This window comes from Melanerpes formicivorus, unplaced genomic scaffold (genome assembly GCF_026170545.1).
Source record: "Melanerpes formicivorus ecotype bairdi unplaced genomic scaffold, bMelFor1.0.p_v2 SCAF_6, whole genome shotgun sequence".
Taxonomy (NCBI): domain Eukaryota; kingdom Metazoa; phylum Chordata; class Aves; order Piciformes; family Picidae; genus Melanerpes; species Melanerpes formicivorus.
In genome coordinates this window covers 30,103,406-30,127,597 of record NW_027142358.1, presented here as the reverse complement: position 1 = coordinate 30,127,597, position 24,192 = coordinate 30,103,406, and the positions used below count along the sequence as shown (strand labels likewise).

At 47.6% G+C, this 24,192-nt stretch overlaps 1 protein-coding gene across 2 annotated transcripts in view; it reads right to left on the bottom strand.

Moving 5' to 3' along the window:
• Positions 1–24,192, bottom strand: part of INPP5A (inositol polyphosphate-5-phosphatase A) — a 285,924-nt gene that overhangs the window by 6,528 nt on the left and 255,204 nt on the right. For both annotated transcript variants that reach the window (XM_068140277.1, XM_068140278.1), the window contains exons 12-13: positions 21,892–21,965; positions 472–583 (exon numbers count right to left, since the gene is read on the bottom strand). In XM_068140277.1, the coding sequence (XP_067996378.1) occupies positions 472–583; positions 21,892–21,965 (186 nt within the window). The remainder of the gene's footprint in view (positions 1–471; positions 584–21,891; positions 21,966–24,192) is intronic.

The window sequence follows — 24,192 nt, the reverse complement described above, 5'->3', positions numbered from 1 at the left end:
GCTGCCACCCTTAGGTACTTCGCTGGGCACCTGTGAAGAATCCTTGGCAAGGGCAGTGCTGTCACTTCTGTTGGTGTGCAGGGGACTGGATTGGGGGAGCGATGGGAGGGTTTTTGTTACTTTCTCGAAGCAGGCCCAGTCTCCCAGTGCCATGCATCCCAGCAGAGCACAGACAAGTACAGAATTGGCCCAGGAGAGATGGTAGGCAGCCAGTGCTGGCAGAGCTCAGACACCGAAGCTCATGCTTTGGTAACTGCCAACAGCCTAACAGGGACAAGTCCACATCCTGGGTGGAGAGTGCTGGAGGCACAGGAGGTTATTGTTGCCATGGTTTGGTGTCTCCAGCTTGGCGAGCATTTGCCCAGGCACCTGGAAACTCAAGGGCGAGCAGAAGCGTATCAGCCCTACCTACCTTTGCTGAAGATAAAGAGTGTGGAGGAGCCATACAGGTGACTGCAGGTCCCTACTTACCTTCAGAATGAGCTCTTTAGCTGAGTGGGACATCAGGATCCTGTCACACCAAGCTGGACATCTTGTGTTCATGTACTGCTTTCCCTGGCTGGAGTCCTCGCTGTAGGGGTAACTGCAAACAAAGCACAGCCACAGCGGTCAGCAGCCCTCCAAAGCAGCCCAAAACCTCTGGCTCACCTGAGCACTCTGATGAAAAAAATGACCTGGCAAAAAGCAGCTCTTTCAGACCCCTCTCATGCTTACCTTTCTTTTCTCCTTCCCTTTACTTTCTCATGTGTTCTTCTCACCTCTACAACCCTACTTTAGGCCAACATGTTAAGACACATACAGGTTCAAAACTCTCGCCTCCCACCTTGTGTTCTTGCACGTGAGAGTGTTTCAAGACAGCAGAGAGCTATCTGGGTGGAAGTATGAAAATCACTTCAACAACAGCTCAGGCATAGTTAGCCAGTTGGGTATGCCTGTGGATAATCAACAGGCAGATGATCAAAAAAGAAACCTAGGTTAAAAACCAAAGGAAACCTAGGATTAAAGAAAGGAAACCTGGGTAAAAAAGGTTCACCCCATGGGCTTCCTTTTCAAGATTCTCTCAACTCAAGTAGAGCTATCCAGGATTACTTTAACAGAACACAAGAGTTCAGAGCACTGGGATCTCTGCAGCTGTGCACAAACCCCACCTGTACAGAGTCTCTAAGGCTGACAGCAAGAAGACAAGTCGAGAAATGAGGCTGCTCAGAACCAAGGAATTCGGAATGCGGTTTAAGGAGAACGATGCTGAGTGTGTAAGATTCTGTACTTTCGTATGACATTCTGTTAACAAAAAGTAAAGTCTTTTGCAAAGGCATCTGGAATAGAAGCCAGTTAAATGGTAGTTTGATGTGGGGTCATTATAAATGTGCTGTGGGATTTCCAGTGGATTCTAACTCGGCTTTAAAAGGCACAGAAAGTGTTTATTGCAACCTCCAGAACAGCCTATATTCAGTTAACTCAGCATGTGTGAGCCCACAGATGGAAGCTCTCTAAAGCACCTGAAGTGGGAACCTCAGGTTCAGTCATCATGAGGATGAGGCCAGAACTTCTCTAGGTTTATCTACATGCTCTCACCAGTTCACTGTGATAGAACTTTGAATCTCATGATGGTTTACCATGCTCTGAGGCCAACTGTTTGCCCAGATGGAATGGGGAAGCAACCAAAGAGGGAGACATCCAGAGTGTGTGAGACAGACTCAATTTCTTGAACATTCGGCCTGAATAGACTGGAACTTGTCCTTAATAAATGCCTGTAAGTGAACTCTGTGAGGCTGGGGCATGTTCATAGAATCATAGAATCAATAAGGTTGGAAAAGACCTCAGAAATCATCAAGCCCAACCCATTATCTAATGCTTAACACCTCATGACAACTAAATGATGGCTTCAAGTCCCATGTCCAATCCTTTTCTGAACACCTCCAGGGACGGTGACTCCACCACCTCCCTGGGCAGCACATTCCAATGGCCAATTACTCTTTCAGTGAAGAACTTTCGCCTCACCTCGAGCCTAAACTTCCCCTGGTGCAGCTTGAGACTGTGTCCTCTTGTTCTGGTGCTGGTTGCCTGGGAGAAGAGACCAACCCCCACCTGCCCCCACATGTGTATGCCTGAGTGTAGTTAAAATGACTTTTGCATTTTGTTCTGCTCAACACTGAATTCATAAAGGCAAGGATGGGGATAGCTCTAACAACAACTCTTCATCTCTTAAGCCCTGCATGTGGTGCAACACCAGACATGTATAATCACACATTTCAGCTGCAGGAATAATTTCCTACAGAGTCAAAGGATGAGTTAGGTTTTTATCAACATGTGTAGACTTTAGTTCTTTTCCTTCTGTGTAAATGTCAACCAAATTTTGCTGCTGGGGAGATAAGGACTGGATGCCAGAATTTTATCACCATTCAAACTATTAAACATGGGAACGAACTCCCAAGGGAGGTGGTGGATTCCCCTACATTAGGCAGTTCCAAAGCCCAGCTTGGCAGAGTGCTGGGTCAGCTCATTTAAACTATATTCTTACCCTGAAAGGTTGGACTAGATCATTCTTGAGGTCACTTCCAACCTGGTACTATGGGCAGAATCCAATGGGATGGCATTTAACAAGTCCAAGTGCTGAGTGCTGCACTTTGGCTACAGCAATCCCATGCAGAGCTACAGGCTGGGGTCGGAGTGGCTGAGAGCTCCCAAACAGAGAGGGACCTGGGGGTGCTGATTGACAGCCGCCTGAATATGAGCCAGCAGTGTGCCCAGGTGGCCAAGAGGGCCAATGGCATCCTGGCCTGCATTAGGAATAGTGTGGCCAGCAGGAGCAGGGAGGTCATTGTGCCCCTGGACTCTGTTTTGGTTAGGCTGCACCTTGAGTCCTGTGTCCAGTTCTGGGCCCCTCAGTTTAGGAAGGAGGTTGACTTGCTGGAAGGTGTCCAGAGAAGGGCAACAAGGCTGGGGAGAGGCCTTGAGCACAGCCTTATGAGGAGAGGCTGAGGGAGCTGGGATTGTTTAGCCTGGAGAAGAGGAGGCTCAGGGGTGACCTCATTGCCCTCTACAACTACCTGAAAGGTGGTTGTAGCCAGGTGGGGGTTGGTCTCTTCTCCCAGGCAACCAGCACCAGAACAAGGGGACACAGTCTCAAGCTGCACCAGGGGAGGTTTAGACTCGAGGTGAGGAGGAAGTTCTTCACCAAGCGAGTCATTCGTCATTGGAATGTGCTGCCCAGGGAGGTGGTGGAGTCACCGTCCCTGCGGGTGTTCAAGAGGGGATTGGACGTGGCACTTGGTGCCATGGTCTAGTCATGAGGTCTGTGTTGATAGGTTGGACTCGATGATCCTCGAGGTCCTTTCCAACCTTAGTTATGCTGTGATACTGTGACACTGTATTCTGCGAGTATTCCATTCTATGAATACTAAGGTTTTCCTGATACCTGTTTCAGAATCTCTGGTATTGTAACAAAAGGGTTTTTCATGCTTGAAGAGAAACTTATTTACCACCCTACCTTGAAACCCGAGACGTGCAGCTCCCCACCAAAGGGGCATGGGAGCCACGCTGCCATTAAGAAGATTAGCCATGGCAGACATCCAGGGAGAGCGTGCTGAACGTATTGGAACAAACCAGTGATCTCAGTACCTTTTCCACCTCATCAAACCTAACAAGACTCATTTTCAAAACATATTATGAGAATTCAATTTGCTGCTTCACTGACATACAGAAGTACAGCTTATTTCTGAGTGGCTGTGAAATGTTTTGATGATGTAATACTGCTGGTGGTAGAAGCTCTTTGTCTGCAATTTAAAGGTTGACTTTTTTCCCCGGTAACCTCTTGCTTTACTTACTACTCCAGAACCCCACATAACTGATGCTATGTTTTATGAGGTAAGCTGTGAGAATGAATCAATGTTTCATACAGTCCTTCCTTTTGCAGTATCAGCTGCATGGCTTTTAAGGCATGGTGCTCTGTACCCCTGAATGATCCCTTACTGCCAGGTGTCAGAGCCCCTGTTCTATGGAACAATATTTATCAATTTCCTTTATTGATATGAATGTTTTCACAGGGTGAAAACTTCTGCTGCTTTTTCCAAGGTCTTTAGCACACTGACCAGCCAGGCAGGAAGTTACTATGGTTTACAAATCTTTGACAAACAAGATTTTTAATGGCTGGGGCAAAGATGAAAATAAATGCTACAAAAGTTACCCAGACAAAATGATCCATAGGGAATAACTTGGTAGAATAAAGTAGGGTGAGCTCCTCTTTTTATAAGGCAGCAGCATCCTTCCTTCAAGCCAGGCATTGTCTTGCTGCACTCTGATGAGGGCTCCTCCTCCCCACCACCACCTCTTAGGCTTGTGCAAGCCTCATTCTCAGTGAGAGGCTAACACAGACACAATAACAAAATCCTAGCTACACCCCAGGAAATGGGGAAAACGATTTGCTCTCCTCCATCATGCTCCAGCAGGGTCAGAAATACTTTGGAATAAGCAGGCTTCTTTTGCAGGTGGGCACAGGAAGGGATCATAGCTAAATACCACCCCAAATTACTGGGAGGGATTCTTTATTTAGAATAAACCTTTATTTAGAATAAACCAAACCAGGTTGGAAGAGACCTTCAAGATCATCGTGTCCAACCCATCAACCAATCCAACCCACCTAAACAACTAACCCATGGCACCAAGCACCCCAGCAAGTCCCCTCCTGAACACCTCCAATGACCTCAACTCCACCACCTCCCTGGGCAGCCCATTCCAATGGGCAATCACTCTCTCTGTATAGAACTTCTTCCTAACATCCAACCTGAACCTCCCCTGGTGCAGCCTGAGACTGTGTCCTCTTGTTCTGGTGCTGGCTGCCTGGGAGAAGAGACCATCATCCGCCTGTCTACAACCTCCCTTCAGGTAGTGGTAGAGAGTGATAAGGTCACCCCTGAGTCTCCTCTTCTCCAGGCTGAGCAACCCCAGCTCCCTCAGCCTCTCCTCATAGGGCTTGTGTTCCAAGCCCCTCACCAACTTTGTTGCTCTTCTCTGGACTCGTTCCAGCAAGTCAACCTCCTTCCTAAACTGAGGGGCCCAGAACTGGACACAGTACTCGAGGTGTGGCCTAACCAGTGCAGTGTACAGGGGCAAATGCAGTGTACAGGGGCTGAACAGGTTTTTTGTGACTGAACAGGTTTTGGGGACAGGATAGTTTAGTTTCTCATAGGCCATTTATGTTAATGAGATTTGTGCAAGTAACAGCTCTGTTAGAGGTTTCTGTAGCAGGACTGCCACTGGAGAAGTTTTCATGGAGCCTACTGCTCAATCTATGATATTCACAGAATCACAGAATGTCATAATATTATTATTCTGTTGCCCAGGGAGGGGGTGGAAGCCTCATCCCTGGAGGTTTTTAAAGCCAGGCTGGATGGAACTCTGAGCAACCTGACGTAGTGTGAGGTGTCCCTGCCCATGGCAGCAGGATCGGAACTGGATGATCTTTGAGGTCCCTTCCAACCCTGACAATTCTATGAGTCTATGAATTAACAGATGTTCTCATCTATGAACAGTGTAAGCAATTACAGGCTTGATTAAACAAACTGCAGATCTGACAAAAAAAGAATTTTAAGGATTCTATACCAAATAATGAAAAGTGAAGATTTCCAGTATCACTCTCCTAGGGGGCAAGAATCATAGAATCATAGAATCACTAAGGTTGGAAAAGACCTCAAGGATCATCAAGTCCAACCTGTCACCCAAGACCTCATGATTACTAAATCATGGCACCAAATTTCATGTCCAATCCCCTTTTGAACACCTCCAGGGATGGTGAGTCCTCCACTTCCCTGGGCAGCACATTCCAATGGCTAACAACTCTCTGTGAAGAACTTCCTTCTCACCTTCAGCCTACACTTCCCCTGGGGCAGCTTGAGACTGTGTCCTCTTGCCACCACCACCTTTCTGTGTGTGCATTATTAGCCTTGACCCATCAGAACTGCTGCTGTGGCAGAGCAAAAGGGAGCAGCAGCACTCTCTAGTACCATCACTAGCCAGGAAAGAATGGTTGTTTTTCCTTCCTTTCAGCAGCATTCTCCCTCAGTCACAATCTGTCTTGTGCAATGCTCTTGTGAAAACGACAGCACACGCAATGTACAGACCTATTCCAAAACAGAAATGGAGAAACAGAGAATTCCAGGTGTGACAACTTTTCTACCCTATTTGAAACAGTGGAAAAGTTGAAGTGTAGGACCTCAATCACTCACACTAGTGGAATAACTAATAGCAAACCCAGTCTGTTATGCTCTGGGCATGCCAGCTGTAGTTATGCAAAATACACTTTGTATGTGCCTCTGGATGATGGACAGTCTGGAGAAGAGAAGGCTCCGAGGTGACCTCATTGTGGCCTTCCACTATCTGAAGGGGGCCTACAGGGAGGCTGGGGAGGGACTTCTCAGGATCTCAGGTAGTGATAGGACTAGGGGGAATGGAATGAAGCTGGAGGTGGGGAGATTCAGGCTGGAGGTGAGGAGGAAGTTCTTCCCCATGAGAGTGGTGAAGCCCTGGAATGTGTTGTCCAGGGAGGTGGTTGAGGCCCCGTCCCTGGAGGTCTTTAAGCCCACGCTGGATGAGGCTCTGTCCAGCCTGATCTAGTGTGAGGTGTCCCTGCCCATGGCGGGGGGGTTGGAACTAGATGATCCTTGTGGTCCCTTCCAACCCTGACTGATACTATGATACTACGACAGACAGGCAGCTCTGGAGCACCCAAGTGAGAGAGGCTTGTTTGATTTATCTCCAGTTGTTCAGGACTCTTCTGTTTGTTACCTGAAGATGCTCCTTCTAGCTGTTTTTCCACCCTCACAAACCCTTGTTTCAGTTACACTCTTTTGTTATTCACCCAGGATTACTGCCAGGTGGGTTTTCTGCATAAAGCTCCCTGAAGGTGCTAATTAGGCTGCCCGGGGGAACTGTGGAGTCTCCCTCTCTGGAGATACTCAAAACCTGCCTGTGTGATCTGGTATAGGTGATCCTGCTCTGGCAGGTGGGCTGGACTGGCTTATTTTTCAAGGTCTCTTCCAACCTCTAACATTCTGTGATTAAACCAATATCATTAATACAATGCTCAGTGGTATCAAAATTTAGCCAAACACTTCGAGGAACTCTTAACTAACTTGGTTAATAAGGAGCAGGCAATAAACTACTGGTGTTACAGTTAATGAGAGCTTCTTGGCAGTTGTTTGGGGAAAACAAGCTATTAAAAGGGCCAGTAATATTCCTGCACTGCTGCTGGTGACAGGCATTGTCAAAAGATGATTGGACACCCTTTACAAAATACTGACTGCAGGGTGAGAAGTCTTCTGACATCATAAAGCACCCTGTCAGCAGTGTCTTAACTCAGAACACAAGCCAACAATATAAATGCCTCCTTAACTGGCATTTCTAGTCAGGAAAAATGCTCCTAATGAACTCCTCTCTTGTGCAAGGATGGATAAAGTGTGTTCCTGAGATGGGTGAAGTGTTCTTTCTAACAGGAAACAATTAATTCACTCTGGAGCGTTGTTACCTCTAGAAGCTGTCTGACACAGGCTGCTCTGTGTCCCAGCACGCTGCTGCACACAGTGAGCACGCTCCCTGCTGCTGCTGATCATGCTGGATCTGCCTCAGGGATTCTGCTTCCTCTGGCTAAGGCATTTCCAGGAGTGTTGTAGGAACTGTGACAACACCCACTAGGCCTCAGTGGGGAAGAAAAATCAGCAATAAACCCACTTTTTTTGGTCAAATAAAGGTCATTTGGAAAAACTGTGCATCCTGTGTCTAGATTCTTGGGCAGATGTTTAGACAAACTTTGCCATGGGAGTAGAAATACCTCCTCTTTAAAGACCACATGTTCTCATCTGTCAATTAATTTCCTATCCCTGTGTCTCCAGTTAGACCATATCTGGAGCTAAACTCCATCAGACCCCTCCCCAGAGCAGGGTAAGAAGAGAAGGCCCAGTGGGGTGTAATGAAAATGGACTTATCATAGTATCATAGTATCAGTCAGGGTTGGAAGGGACCACAAGGATCATCCAGTTCCAACCCCCCTGCCATGGGCAGGGACACCCCACACTAGATCAGCCTGGCCAGAGCCTCAGCCAGCCTGGGCTTAAACACCTCCAGGGATGGGGCCCCAACCACCTCCCTGGACAACCCATTCCAGGGCTTCACCACTCCCATGGTGAAGAACTCCTCCTCACATCCAGCCTGAATCTCCCCACCTCCAGCTTCATTCCATTCCCCCTAGTCCTATCACTACCTGACATCCTGAGAAGTCCCTCCCCAGCCTTCCTGTAGGCCCCCTTCAGATACTGGAAGGCCACAATTAGGTCACCTTGGAGCCTTCTCTTCTGCAGACTGAACAGCCCCAACTCCTTCAGTCTGTCCTCATAGGAGAGGCGCTCCAGCCCTCTGCTCATCCTCCTGGCCCTTCTCTGGACATGTTCCAGCACCTCCAGATCCCTCTTGTAATAGGGGCTCCAGAACTGGATGCAGTACTTAGTCTTAGTACTTAGACTTAATGAAACAAAGCTGACACCCATGCCAGTATAAAGCACACACCGTGCTACTCAGCCCAGCAAGTGCACAGTGGTCATGCTAAATGGGAAGGTAGCAAGAGCAGAGGGAAGAGGAGCAGAATCAGGAGGAGCCCAAGTAAGAGCAGGAGCCCCCATCCTCAGCAAACCTCCCCCTCTGCAGTGAACATGCCTTTCATGGGCTGGGATTCACCCGTAGCCAGTTCAGGTCACTGTCCTGATTGACTTCAAACTGCTAGTGGCCTGCAGCTCACGGCTGGCCTGAGATTCTGTCCCAGCCAAACCAGGACACCCTGAACTGTCTATAATACAAAAATATTTGAGATGAGACAGAGTTATAAAGCACTAATGAAAACTGAGCTCTTCATGGGAAATGCTGAGCCACAGTTTTGATTTGATCTGTTTCATTTTTGAGTGAGAGTCCTAGCAGTTACTAAACCTTCTCTCACTTTTAAGTCTTTCTGTTTCTGTAGGATATTGAAAGACAACTTCAACAGGGGAAAAAACAAATCCCAACCACTTTCCATCAGAGAATTAGTTACTATTTTTGTATTCTTTCAGAAAATGCTGGACCAATTTACCTTTACCTCTGACCCACTCTCAGCCTGTCAAAGTTGCTTTTGCCAGGAGCAAGGACAGGGAACACAGGCTGCCAGTTCAAGCTTTGGCTGCCTTGGAAGTTGTAAGGCCAAAGATAAAAATATGTTGGTGTTTTAAATGAGCAAGGTCCCAGCTCAGCATTGGTGTGGGCTGGTACAGGAGTGTGGTTACACCAAGATGTCATTTGACCAATCCAAGCAGGACATCTCATTTTTGTCAGCTTCCAGAGTTTGTTCCTCCAAATTGAATTACTGGTTTTTATTGCCCTGAAGCTGAAAGGGAGATTTGGGTCCCCTTGTTCTCTTCCCAACAAATGACCCTGTGTAATTTGTCTTTGTATGCTCAGTTTAGGCAGCAGATATTAAAGCTAAGCAGTAGGACAGGTTGCTGTTTGAATTAAATTAGCTGCCTCATATGTACCAAAATCCTAACGAGCCTTCCTGATGTTGTGCCCAGCTAACCAGCCGTGCTAGCATCTGACTGCAGCCAGCTCAGGAGGGCAAACACAGCCCTGCAAACACAGCCCTTGCAGCACAATGCCTTCAACAGCTGCTACTTGCACAGGCTACACTAACACCATGGTGATCGTGCCAGTGAGCCGAGTCAAAGGTGACAATAACAAGGGGGGGGTCACCCCGCAGCAAAGGCTAAGAAGGTAAACAGGACTGCAGCCCCAACACAGAGCAGGGAAGTTAAACACACTGTATTTTGCTCCTTCTCTCTTTTATGGGTTTCTGCTGGCCATACTGCTCCCTAGCTTGATGTGCTCAGGCAAACACCTATCTGCAGCATGCCTCAGAGTGAACATTTTGGTATCACCACTGCAACTCTGTGCCTTCCTCAGTTACAGAGCAAGAAATCCAGGGCCCCTCTCTCCTTCCAGTGAGCAACAACTGGCCCTATTCCCTTCCCAACCAGAATGCTTTCCCCAAAGAACATCTCCCCTTGCCACAGACACAGGGGCTGAACCATGGTGACAATGTGATGGTGCCTGCAGTGTCCCACAGCCAACAGTGTCCCTGGGGGGATCCTGGGGTGAGAGGCTGCCCCATGGCAGACAGCCTGGGTGCTAGGCTTTGTTGCTCAGTGCCTGGGGGGCAGCTGACCAACTGGGCTGTTCAGCAGCAGCAGTGCACAGGGACTGGGCAGGAGTGGTGTGCTCCATGCTCTCACAGCCATGTGCTGCACCGGGTGTGTGTGACACCGCTGCCATTGCATGGGCACAAGGAATGATGAACAGTGCTGGCTGCTGGGTAGGGCCCCGGGCTGGCTGGACTGGGCAGAACAGGCTGGTGGGACTGTCTGTGACTGGGACTGAGCTCCATTTCTCCTCTGGGAACATGCCTGGCTCAAAGGAAGTTACTTTTGGGATCTAATTTGCAAATTCTCATACATGTAAAAGATTACTGCAAAGCTGAGGCCAGAGATAGGACAGGGCTCAAGTTCCAAACCACCAGCCTCTATCAGACCAGAATCCAACAAAGGGCCTGGTTAGCAGCAAAGACCAGAAGCTGTTTAGAGTTTGCTTTGCTTTCTGCTTGCAGCATGGTCTGTCATCCTCACCTTGCACATGGCATACCTCAATACTTAGTCCCTGAACCTTTTTTACTTCATTGACTCCCCTCTGTTTTTTCTCTTTAGCACAACTCCTTAAAACAAAACCTGGGAATTTCCTTACCTGGGAAATTCTCTCCAGTTCCTCACAAGTTAAAGAAACACCCTCTTTTCATTTGGAAATTAATTGAGCATGTTGGTGAGAGCAGTACTGGCTTAATCTGAGGGGAGAAATGAGGATGAGAGCTGCCTGAAAATGATTTAGATCATTGCATTCTAATTGTTTTGGAGGGAATGACAGCTGTCTTCTCTGCTCCAGCCTTAGATGCTGGAACAACCCAGAGAACTACAGCATGTCCTGTGGGAATCTGCTCCTTGGGGGCTGAGGGATTCACTGGTGATCTGAGATACCTCACTGATACCCAGAAGGTATCACTGCACGAATGAGTGTGATGTATTTCTACTGGGTGGAAAATATTTCTTAATTGGCAGAAAAATCATGGGTTATAAAAGTAACCAATAAAGCAAGCATAGAAGTCATCTAGAGCTTTAGCAACTTCTAATCTCTTTGAGTGAGAAGAGATTCCCCCTTTTGTGAGACACCAGGATCCAGAAGCACTCCTGAGGTGATGTCCTAAGAAACATGAATTCTGTTTGGCCCAGGACTGCTGTGCCAGGTGTTTGTACACTCTGAAAACACACAGGGCAGGTGGTGAGGACACTGGCAAGTGAAGGTAGCCTGTCAAAATCTAAACCACTGTCTTGTCCCTCTGGTCCACACCCAAAGATGACACTGGGATGGGCAGAAGGGCACCCGCAAGGCTGGGTACAAGAGGCAGAACTGTTCCTTTCTGGACAGTGCCTGCAGAAGGAAGGGAACAAGCAAACCCATCTGAAAATGGCTTGGCTGCATGCAGAACAGGCTGGATCACCCCACAGTGCAAACCAGGCCAGAAAACACTCAAGTATCACTGTGCAGCCTGCCACAACAAAAAAGGTCATGGGACAAAATGCAAGGGTAGTGAATAAACAGCAGACTAAAGAGGATTCTGGCAGAACAAAGGACCAGAGCCAGAGGGGATTCCAAAGGAGAAAAACTCTCCCAAGAGCAGATGAGATTCAACCTGCCTGCTGGTGAGAGGTGTCAAAAGACAAGTCACTGCCAGTGCAGAGAGTCTGCTTGAGAAAAAAATATCACACAGAGGATATCTAAGTCACAAACATATTTCCAGCCAGTAAATTACATGACAGCCTAATGCAACAACAAACAAGAATAGGTCACTTTAAGAGAATGATTAATACATGAGATAACTGTGCATGCAGACTTATCTGGAAGCAAACCTTGTAGGTGGGTGTGAACTCTTGCTGAAGTCAGCTCCTATCACTGCCATACAACAGCTACAAGAATAATTCTAATAATTAATGGGGAGCAGTGATACAGGTAACAATTGCCCACCTGTAGAGCGACTGACCACAATGTCGTTACTCCTTTTTCCACACTTGCCCCCTTTTGCACTGATTGCTCACTACCACAAATACTTTTCCAGCCTCACACTGGGCTTGCTGTTTGCTCACGGCCGGGCTGTTCAGCCTGTGACTGACAGAGCTTACAGAGTTTCAGATTCTGAATTGTATTTAGTCTCCAGTGGCTAAGGTTGCCATGGGCTACATTAGATTACAAAGGGTAATGAGAGGAAAACATGAATATTCACCACATAAAGTAAAGGGCCTCGAAATACAGGAGTGGAGGAATGAGTGAGTAATGTCTGAAACATACCCTCTGAGCAGGGGGCTTTCTATTCTGTGCAGAGACAGCAGAGCTGTGACGCAGCCGGTGATTTCTCACCAAGCTGCGCTTCCTCTTCCAGCCCGCCGGTGCCTCTGGGAGATGCCAGGAGGCTTGAGGAAGGCCCTGCTGTTGCTGAAGGCAGTGGGGATTGCTCCTGCTCCTGTCTGCAGACCCAGGAGGGCAGAGGAGGAAAGGGAATGGCTTTGAGAGGCTGCCCCACCTGGGCATTGGAACAACCAGGCCTGGCAGTTCCCTGGCAGCCCTGTCTGCAGACACCTCCCGGGCATGGCCTGCTGTGCAGTGCAGGGGTGTGCTGGAGAAGGCCCTGGGCACAGGCTGCTGGGGGCAAAAGCTCAGGCTGGGTCAGAGCTGGCAGGCTTTCCTCATCCTGCATGCACTGCATGGCCACCATGCCTTGCTGCGGTGTGTGGGTCGGGGATGGTGAGCTGAGAGAACCTGAGCACAGAGAATGAAAAGCAGCTTGGAATAGGAGAGGAATTCAGAGAAGTGTCCTGCTGAACAGAGAGGAGACCTTGCAAAGGAAGCAGATGCTGGCACTGCTGTGCCTGCTTACAGCTTTGCTCACAGTGGTTGTGAGGGGTGACAGCCTGACCACCACAGCAGACAGCCACGCAGGGTTGGGTGAAGAACTCATGTGAGCTCCAGCAGAACATGGCCTTAACCTAAATGACAGTTTTGCACGAGAGAACAATAGTTTTGCTGTGTTTTGAGTTCCATCAGTGTGCCTGCAGAAATGCTATTTTCAGATGTGGCTGGTAGGGGAGGTTAGAAGTGGCTTTGGAATCCTTCCCACATGCAGAGTTGACTGCAGAGTCCTGAAGCTGAAGTTCACTACCATAGAGTTTATCAAGACCTTGAGGAAACCCAGGTGCAAACATGTGAACATTGCTTGCTGCCTTAACACCCTTCCATTCAGAGCTACAAATTCAGTTAACAACTACAATAACTATAAACTCTCACAGAACTACTGTTATTAACATAGATTAATGATGATTTCCACCTGCCAAAATCAATGATTAAAAAATATTGACATACTTCTGTAAAGTCCCTCAAATTCCACTTGCACATTGCTTAGCAGTTTGAAAACTTGCAAGTGAGTCACTGTTTTAAAAGGGCAGGGAAAAAAAAAAAGCCAGTTTGTGGATTAATGGCCAGATAAACCCAAAGAACTTCATTTATACCCAGCGAAGGCCAAAGTGCTAATTCTGCAAGGTCTCATTCACCTGCCCTCTTATCAGCCATGCCAAGGCTCTGCTTTCCACTCCCAGAACTGGTTTTCCTGTTTTGTCCATGACTGTTTCCTGTGACCTGCAGAAGCAGCCCTGAGAACAGAGCTCATCCCCATTCCTCCACTAGCAGGGGATGGCTGGCCATGGGGTGACAGTATCTTTTTAACTCTCTCTGCTTTGCCTTTCTGACCTTGGGCCTGCTGTATTCAAAATTAATCACCCAAAGGAGATCTGCTACATGGGTGGGAAAACACTTATCATAGTATCAGTCAGGGTTGGAAGGGACCACAAGGATCAGCTAGTTCCAACCCCCCTGCCATGGGCAGGGACACCCCACACTAGATCAGGCTGGACAGAGCCATATCCAGCCTGCTCTTAAACACCTCCAGGGACAGGGCCCCAACCACCTCCCTGGACAACCCATTCCAGGGCTTCACTGCTCTCATGGTCAAGAACTTCCTCCTCACCTCCAGCCTCAATCTCCCCACCTCCAGCTTCATTCCATTCCCCCCAGTCCTATCACTACCTGAGATCCTGACAAGTCCCTCCCCAGCCTTCCTGTAGGCCCCCTTCAGATACTGGAAGGCCACAATTAGGTCACCTGGGAGCCTTCTCTTCTGCAGACTGAACAGCCCCAACTCCTTCAGTCTGTCCTCACAGGAGAGGTGCTCCAGCCCTCTGATCATCCTCGTGGCCCTTCTCTGGACACCTTCCAGCACCTCCACATCCCTCTTGTAATAGGGGCTCCAGAACTGGAGGCAGTACTCCAGGTGAGGTCTCACCAGAGCTAAGTAGAGGGGGAGAATCACCTCCCTTGCCCTCCTGGCCACACTTCTCCTGATGCAGCCCAGGATCTGATTGGCTTTGCGGGCTGCAAGTGCACATTGAGAGCTCCTGTTGAGCTTCTCATCCACCAGCAGCAGCCTGACAGGGAATCTTGCTCTGAACCAAAAGGAAATAAGTATTTTACTTGTTTTGAAACCTCTTGTGTCAAGTTCCAACTCACAATAAATATTAACAGTTATTATAAACTTGCAAAGCCCTGGGAAACAGCTTTTCTAAACATAGAATTGACTGTCCTGGCTTTTAGAGGTTTAAGCCAGGACTAGGAGGTTTTATTAACTTAGCTACATGGTGCTTTCATGCAGCCTTTCACATTGGGCTGACAACATTACTCACCTTCCCACCAAGGGTCTGAACAAAGGTGGGTCAAAAAGCATGGGAGATTTAGATTCACCTGTTAGGGAGGGCTGAGCTCTCCTTCACACAAGTGACAAGACAGCTGCACTTATTTCTCCACTGCTGTCTAGATGTGGCAACCAGAGCAGTGCAGGGGAAGGCTCCTCTGGTATTTCCATTCCTTCAGAGAATGACCTGTACTATTGCTTAGAAACAAGCCAGAAGTCAGCACTTTAAAAACACTGTTTTAAAGGATTCTTGGCTCAGTCCAGGGCCTTCACTCTCTGCAGAATTAAAAAGCAAGTTTTTCTTTGATACTTACACCACCACCAAAATTTTACTTTTAGGAACCATTAGCACAGATCCTAGCAAGAAAATATGAGAAGGTTTCTATGAAGTTCAGTTTTTGAAAGCTGGTGTTAAAGGTGGATACATCCACACAGTGGATGGAAGCAGACAAAGACCTCATTCTTTTTGCCAAGACTCACTGTGCATCATGATTCCTGAGATGTTCTCTCTAACAAGAGGTGAGAGCTAAGTGCTCTCACTCATTATTGAATGCAGTTCACAATTAACTGAGAGAAGGTAACATAACAGAGAAGTACACTCTACTTGGGTTTTGAAGAGCATCACAAAATGGAAGTGAAGAACAAAGAAACAGAGAAGTATTACAACACAGCAGCATTGCCCTGTGGCATTTTATAGTTAGAAAATCACTCAAGAAGCCAACATTTGTATTACCACTTACTCTGGAATGCTGTCTCAGTGTAATGAAAAACTGGCAACAAGAAGGCCTGACAGCGCTGTCCTGCACCAAAGCAACCTCTTGCCCTGCCCAGCCCTGCCTGGTGGGCATGCCAGCTCCAGGGCCTCCACTGACCCAGGACTGCAAATCCATTGTGGGAGTGAGCAGTGTCCAAGCATGCTGTGCCTGGCCTAACAAGGAGCTTCTGGAGCAGAGGTTGAGGGAGCTGCGGTTGTTTAGCCTGGAGAAGAGGAGGCTCAGGGAGACCTTATTGCTGTCTACAACTACCTGAAGGGAGGTTGCAGTCAGGAGGGGATTGGTCTCTTCTCCCAGGCAACCAGCACCAGAACAAGAGGACACAGTCTCAAGCTGCACCAGGGGAACTTTAGGCTTGAGGTGAGGAGAAAGTTCTTCAGAGAGAGAGTTGTTAGCCATTGGAATGGGCTGCCCAGGGCAGTGGTGGAGTCACCATGCCTGGAGGTGTTCAAAAAAGGATTGGACAGGCACTTGGTGCCGTGGTTTAGTAGTCATGAGGTGTTGGGTGACAGGTTGGACTTGATGATCTTTGAGGTCTCTTCCAACCTTATTGATTCTGTGATTCTATAAGATGGATTCACAGCTGTGCTGCACTCTCAGTGCAAAGTCAAAGGCACCGGTGCTGCTGGCAGCCTGCACCCAGCTGTTTCTCCAAACTGGGAGCAGTAAACTGCAGAGCATCGTGATGTGGTGTCACACAGTTCACAGGGCTTTACCTCATTTTAAAATGGGAGTATGAAAATGAAAAATCTGGACCAAAACTTGCTTATAAGGAGGTTTATCTCAGGAGCAAAATATAGGGGTTTCAGTTGAAAAGAGTTTTTATATGCCTAGATGGCTGCCAGGGCTTCATTTGAGATGGAGGAGAAAGACTCGATGATCCTCGAGGTCCTTTCCAACCTAAGTGATACTGTGATACTGTGATACTGTGACAGAGAAATTAAGTGTAGAAGATACAGGGATATTAATAGAAAACAGTTTGGAATGGAATGGAATGGAATGGAATGGAATGGAATGGAATGGAATGGAATGGAATGGAATGGAATGGAATGGAATAGGTTGGGAGAGACCTTCAAGATCATCACGTCTAACGCATCATCCAACACCCCCTAATCAACTAACCCATGGCACCAAGCACTCCATCAAGCCTCCTCCTAAACACCTCCAATGACAGTGACTCCACCACCTCCCCAGGCAGCCCATTCCAATGGGCAATCACTCTCTCTATGAAGAATTTCTTCCTAACATCCAGTCTAAACTTCCCCTGGCACAGCTTGAGATTGTGTCCTCTTGTTCTGGTGCTGGTTCCCTGGGAGAAGAGACCAGGATCATACAGAAATGTCCTCTCCATTCAGATAATTGCAACAGAAATACTTATTTCATAATTTAAAATGCAAACTGAGAACACAGAAGGATCAGACTTGGTTATTTTCTCTTGATTACACAAGCACTTTGAGGACACCAACACTTCCAAATGCTCTTTAGGACAGCAGTTATGTTTCCCCTCATTTTTGGTAACCACAGACTCAGATGTCAAATTAAGCCTTGAAATGCTTGTACAGTCATGACTGAGAAAACACTGCCTGAGAAAAACAGTTCTGGTCACCCTCTCAGTCTGAATGAGGTTTTGCAGCTTTAGGACTTTGCTTATTTTATGCTACCAACTGGTTTCATTCAAACAAAGCCCTCTTAGGAGGAACTGGAGCTGACTGTCCAACATTGGAGCTGTCAGCTGCCCTGGCAGCTCTGCCTGGGTTGGGGCTGGGATCTCAGGCTGCATTCAGGAAAGTAAAGCATGGTCAGTAACGGCTCAGCATATTCCTACCCACCTGTGCTTACACCTGAGGGATCTGGATCGTGGTGCAAGGCTGCTCTAGGGAGTGGCACGAACACAAACCAATTCACCAAGGGTGAAGGTTTGGCCCCACTGAAGTTAACCACAACAATACCACCAACTCAGAGGAGCAAAGCCTTCAACCCCAGGCCAGCTGTGGTAGTGTATCAATAAGCTTTCATGATAAAGCCCAGAGAATAAGCAGTTTATGCTGACAAAAGATGAATTTATAAGTAACTTAGTCTGCTGCAACTCAAAGGGATGTGACCTTTTCCATTTATCTCAAGAGCACAATGAATCCTCAGCATGCTTTTGGAGGGGAAAATTTACAAGGCAGGTATGCAACTGTGTTACTGGCTTGCAGAAATCTGGGTGCAAGTCAGGCAATTAATGGTATGATGAAGCAAATGAAAGAAAAACCGTCCTAACTGATCTGTCCTTCTTGGAGAGACGTGAAATGCAGCATTAGGTCTTTTCAGTGCCACTCCAACTGAGATATTGTGTTTCCAGTCGCTGGCCGGCACCCCACGATGTCAGACTGTAGCACCGTGGATGCAGAACAGAAGTAGAGAGGACCACACCAATGGACCATAATTCAAGTATCATGTACAAAATGATTTCTGAAAGACTACTTTAAGGCTACCCTTACAATGGCTTACAACTTCCTTCTGAACCCCAGTGCTCCCTCATGGAGCCCAGAAGCCTGACAACAAGTGCCTAGAGCTTTCTCTGTCTCCCTGGTGTGACAAAGGCTTTGTCTGATGCATCTGCAGCACAAACTGTACATTCTCCAGCTAGGAGCACCAAGTGCTTAAAGAAGTAGTTTCTAAACATACAGGAGTGATCACATCCTCCTTTGGGCACAAACACAAAACCTAGTATGGCTGGATCTATGACAAAGAGAGGTTAAGCTCATATGTACAAGCAGTATATAAAGACAGCCAAGCCATGATAAGATACAGACTATTTCTTTCCAGAACTAATGGAGGGAAAACGAGGGGGGAAATGGAGGAAAAGCTACTAGGAAATGAAACCAAAACATTCAGGCCATACAGTTCTCATCCTGCATGAGTGAAAAGGTTCTAACTTAAAATGCCTTACATTCAAACCACTGCTCTTTGCCTACTCAGAACACCTGGTTTTGCAGCTCACGACACGCTGCAGTCATTATTTCAATACAAAGGAAAATAAATCATAGTATTTCTTCCAGGAAAATCAATGTGCTTAGTTTTATGAGACAAAACAGGGCCTGCAGTAACTCCAACACCCAGGAACCCAGCTCTGCAGTCCTTAGGTACCACTTCGCACCAAGTGTGGTGCCCTGCAAGGACCATGGAACAGAAATGACCAGGAGCAGGAGCGGGTGAAGAAAAGCACCCTAAGGCAAAGCCAATTTGCTCTTTGTGCTCAAGATCAGCTTCTTGGGCTCATGTCTTCTATTTCAGCAATATTCTTATATTCAGAGATCACATTTTATCAATACTCTCTGCCAAAGTTCAAAGAAATGTTGTGTTGCACAGACTCAGCACCAGCATCCCTCCTCCCAGGCCATGCAGGGAGTGCCAGCTCTCAGTGTATCAACATGTACTGCTATTCATTACCGTTAAGCATGACTGAGTTGTAAGAAGGAAACAGAACCAGGAGGAGGCAAATCTTCCCCTTTATCCCCTCCACAGCTTGCCTTTGGCACAGGTGAGGAAGGGTTTGCCACATTGTACTCCTCTCCACTCCCAGGCTGCTCACAAAGCCTCGAAGCTGGCACTGGAGTGGGAACACTGAGGAGAAGGGCTGAAGTTGGAAATGACCCTGCATAGTTGTTTCCCAAGATCTGGATGGGATCCCTGCTTGGAATTGTCTCCTTCCACTTTGTAGACAACTGCTGAGCTCTGTGTCCTGTAGCTGCAGTGCAGCAGCCACCAGCACTACACCCATGCACTGTGAGGTAGGAAGTGAAGAATGCCACCAAACTCAAGTAAAGCAGCAGGGTGTTTGGGGAGGTGGAATCCACTTATCAGGACTTTGGCCAGAATATCTGTCTAGGCATCTGTGCTCTTGCAAAAACGTGACAGGATCTTTGATGGCAAGAAGTGGTCAGGATCTTGGTTTTTCACCTCCTCTGAAAGAGGACAGGAGCCAGAGTGGTGTGACCGCTGGCTGCTGCCCAAGGCAGGACTCAGCAGCAGCTCCCTCTCTTGTTATACAGCCTTATATTAGGCCACTTTCAAGCTCCCACTTGCCATTCCTCAAGGAGAAATGGCCTTAACCTTGGCCTAACAAGGATTCCTAATCATTCCTCCATCATCTGTCACCCAGCAGCAGTGTTCTATCAAGCTATCTGCAGATCAATGCTAAGAAGTGACACAGAAAATCTTTTTCCTGGCTACTTGTTTTCACTTGGGAAGGGCAAGACCAACTCACTGTCATGTCTCATGGGCAGCACCCTGCAGGCATCTCATTCTTCCTATGGTTTTCAACACTCTCCCCTCAGTACTCCAGATCACCCTTGCCCAGTCCTCCCTCCTCCACAGCCCTGTCACATTGTCCTAGCCACTCATCAGCTAACTCCCTCAAGCTTTCCCCTTCTGGCTGCTTCTGCAAGTCTTGGTCTCCTTACCTGGAGACCCAAGGTTGGCCTGAGGCTTCACCCTTCAGAGTCACAGGATCACAGGATGTTAGGGGTTGGAAGGGATCTCCAGAGATCATCGAGTCCAACCCCAGTCCTAACACTGCCCTTCCCTGCATGGCTACCAGATAGCTCCTGTAGAGTTTTGGTTTGGCTTTTGCTTCATCTGTATTTCACTGACGGAGGTTTCCCATGCAGTGAGATTCAAGGCAGAGGAAAGCTCAGATACTACTTGCCCACAACCTCACAGAGCATGGCCCTCAAAAAACCCTAGGTTGTATCCAGTCTCGTGTTGTAATTCACAAGATACTTAGCCACTGAAATAATCACAGAAATCTCTAGTGAGATTTGGACATATGTGTGGAAAGACATTTGTCAAGGGTTTGGACCTTGGCCAGATGCTGACATGGTTCCACAGACAGATCAAAAGCATGACTGAGATACCAAGACTACTCACACCAAATTTCTGTTCTTTGTGTGAGAGCAGGATAGCACCAAACTGTACTGACAGAAAGGTTTGAAGGATCTGCAAACCATTCATGCAGCAACATCCTTCTGCCAAGCCTTGCCGGGGCTGAAAGCACTGATGGTGGGGAAATCAAGCTGAAGAATATTTCTGCTAACAAAAAACCCTCCAACAAACCCTGTATCTATTTCCCCTCACCTCCTTGTACCCTGGCCAGGTACGCAACTAATGAAATACACTCAGAGATGTACACGCCGATGGTCTTCTTTTATCATACTTAATCAATAAGAACAATTTAGAGCAGTGGTAACCTCTCCATGCATACTTCCACTGTCCCAAGGGATCAATATAATCGGTATCACAGCTGGCTGGTGAGAAATAATGAGATTATGATAACAAAAAGGCAAGCTTTCCAAATTTTTTTCTTAGTGTATGCCAAAACATCGTAGTTTTTTTTATCTGTCCATACAGGACAAAACAGCAATACCTGAGAACATTGTAGCTGTTAAAAGGGTCACTGGAAAAGTAAATTTTTATCTACGACTGCTTGAACTTTAGCTTTGCAAATGCAGTATTTCTTCCCCTCAAAGCCAAGTGTGAGATCTGAGTTCTTCACTCCTGGAAAGGGGCCCCTCCATGCTTAGGACTAGCACATTTTCCACACATTTCTCCTGAAGAGGACTGCCACGTGCAAAAAAATCTTGGGGCTGTGTGGCAGCGAGACTTGTCTTTGCATGGCTTAAATTTACCAGCTGATTAAAATCAAGCAATTGTATTAAAAAAGCCAAATTATACTCTTAGCAGTTATGAAAGTTTTGCTGGAACTGAAAAAGCAGCATTTAAATTCTCAGCCTCTCTCCTGGCACTCCTCTCAGTGCCCCCCTTGAACACCTGCACTGGGCTCTGCGTGCCTACCTTGGGTCTACTCCTTGGAGTGCAAGCACTGCTCAGTCTTCAACAGCCTGAGGCAAAGACTGCCTTTAAAGTGGCAACAAAGTATTTTAACAAGTTATCTGGGTCCAGTGCTTAAAAGCAGTGACCTATCTCCCAGCACACCACCAAGTCAGGCCTATTTCAGGAGCAGCAACCAGAGCCAGGCTGGGCTGGATCCCGCCGTCGGCACAAGCACTGATGGGAGGGCAGTGGGAGGACTCTGAACCTTCTGGAGGGAATGAAGATCACATCATTTCTGCAGCCTGCATGGGAGCACTCACACTTTACCTGCAGCATCAGTAACACATTTTAGGCAGCTTGTTAAATAAATGGATGATAGAGGAGTCTTACCTGGGAGGAAATGAGATGTCCAGTTCATACAATTTGTCTTTAAAGACTGACAGCTCTCTGTCAAACTCTAAAAGCTACAAAAGACAGAAACAGATGTGTTCACTTTTTAATGTTGAGCTGAAGCAATCACAAAACATTGCATTACATAAAAGGCAATAAAGAAATACTTTGATTACACAGCTTGAGATACCCCTCTCACATGAAATGCAGTGCAGACCACTCAGGACTACACTGACACATGAACAGTTCATTGAGAGGAGCCTTTACCTCTCAGTGGAACAGGTAGCACTGGCTCTCTCCAGCAGTGACCTATCTGTACATTTACTAGTTCCACATGGCTACATTTTTTCACATTTTGTTAGCAATCTTTCCAAAGATAAACCAGCCTGGCGTTAGAGCCAGTACAGCAAACTGATACGCTGGTCAGCCCACAAAAATGCCAGCAGAAAGTATCACGTTACAGTATATTATCTTCAGCCCAGATAAGGAGGAACAATAAACACAAGGATGTGCACATCACTCTTGCTGAGCAAAGACAAGCCATGTTTCCTACACAGGGTTTGGGTGGTGCCTGTCAGATAGCAGAGAGGGATACGTGACAATGGGTGAAATGTGTTCCCAGGCAGCAGCCCAGACACAGCACTGCAGGCAGGTATTCAGCAGGGATGTTCGTAAGTCTGGGTTTAATGTCCTCTATAAATACCAGCCCTTGCCAAAGCTGTTTTGCCCTGGACCTCCACAGGAAGAATAAATACCTGCCATCTTCTGCTGATCAGCACACACCCACCCAAAGCCACTCAGTGATCACAGAATCACAGAAACATTCAGATTGGAAGAGAACCTCAGGATCACCAAGTCCAACTGATAACCCTACTCTACAAGGTTCACCCCTGAACCATATTCCCAAGCACCACATCCAAACCACCTTTAAACACATCCAGGGTTGGTGACTCTACCACTTCCTGGGGAGCACATTCCAATGTCTGACCACTCATGCTGTGGAAAATTCTTCCTAGTGTCCAGACCAAACCTACTCAGTCACAACTTGAGATGGTTCCCTCTTGTCCTATCACTAATTACCTGTGGGAAGAGACCAGCCCCAGCCTCTCTACAATCTCCTTTCAGGTATTTAGAATAAACCAAACCAGGTTGGAAGAGACCTTCCAGATCATCGCGTCCAACACATCAACCAATCCAACCCACCTAAACAACTAACCCATGGCACCAAGCACCCCAGCAAGTCTCCTCCTGAACACCTCCAGTGATGGTGACTCCACCACCTCCCCAGGCAGCCCATTCCAATGGGTAATCACTCTCTCTGTATAGAACTTCTTCCTAACATCCAACCTGAACCTCCCCTGGCACAGCCTGAGACTGTGTCCTCTTGTTCTGGTACTGGCTGCCTGGGAGAAGAGACCATCATCCGCCTGTCTACAACCTCCCTTCAGGTAGTTGTAGAGAGTGATAAGGTCACCCCTGAGTAGGGAGCCATGAGGTCTCCCCTCAGTCTCCTCCAAACTAACCACCCCCAGCTCCTTCAGTCACTCTTCATAAGATTTTTTTTCTCCAGGCCCCTCCCTAGCTTCACTGCCCTCCTCTGCACTCTGCACTGATCAGTGTGCATGTTAAACCAGGAGTTGTTCAGATGGACACAAATGACCTTAGCTCAGAAGCTGGACTGGTGTGAAGCCCAGTGCCTGGCCGGATGAGCGAGCCAAAGACAAACTGCTCCTAGTGGGCACTGCTCCTAACGGGCACTGCTCCTAAGGGGCACCGCTGCGAGTGCCGCTCTCTGCGGTGACAGGCGTGTCGCTGGCGGGATCCCGCAGGATGGCCTCTGTTTGCCTGCTCTCCATTAATCATGTCCCATCTCACAGCTGTGCTGATACCATTGTATGAATGGCAGAGGTTCCCAAAGAAATTAGATTGTCTCCCTCTTTCCCCTCCACCACCTCATAAATCATTCCTGAAATGTGCAATTAGCAGCTACTTGTACACATTAATTATCTGTGTGAAAAGCAGCTACCTGAACCACCTGCCCTGCTGATTAGCTGCCTCTCCAAGGCTCACTCGCCTCACTGCGGGGTCTGCACAGCCTCCTACACGAGGGTGCCAAATCCTGGGCACCTGTCCCTATTTCAGTGCATCTGACACCAACGGCCACGGCACACTGGAGGAGATTTCTCAGTACAAATACAGCTGCAGATAGTTTGTACCTGTTTTAACAGCTGATCGAAAGCTCCCGGTATCCAGGGTGGTTGGATAAATACTGCTAAACATCTGGATGGAAGTTTAGCTATG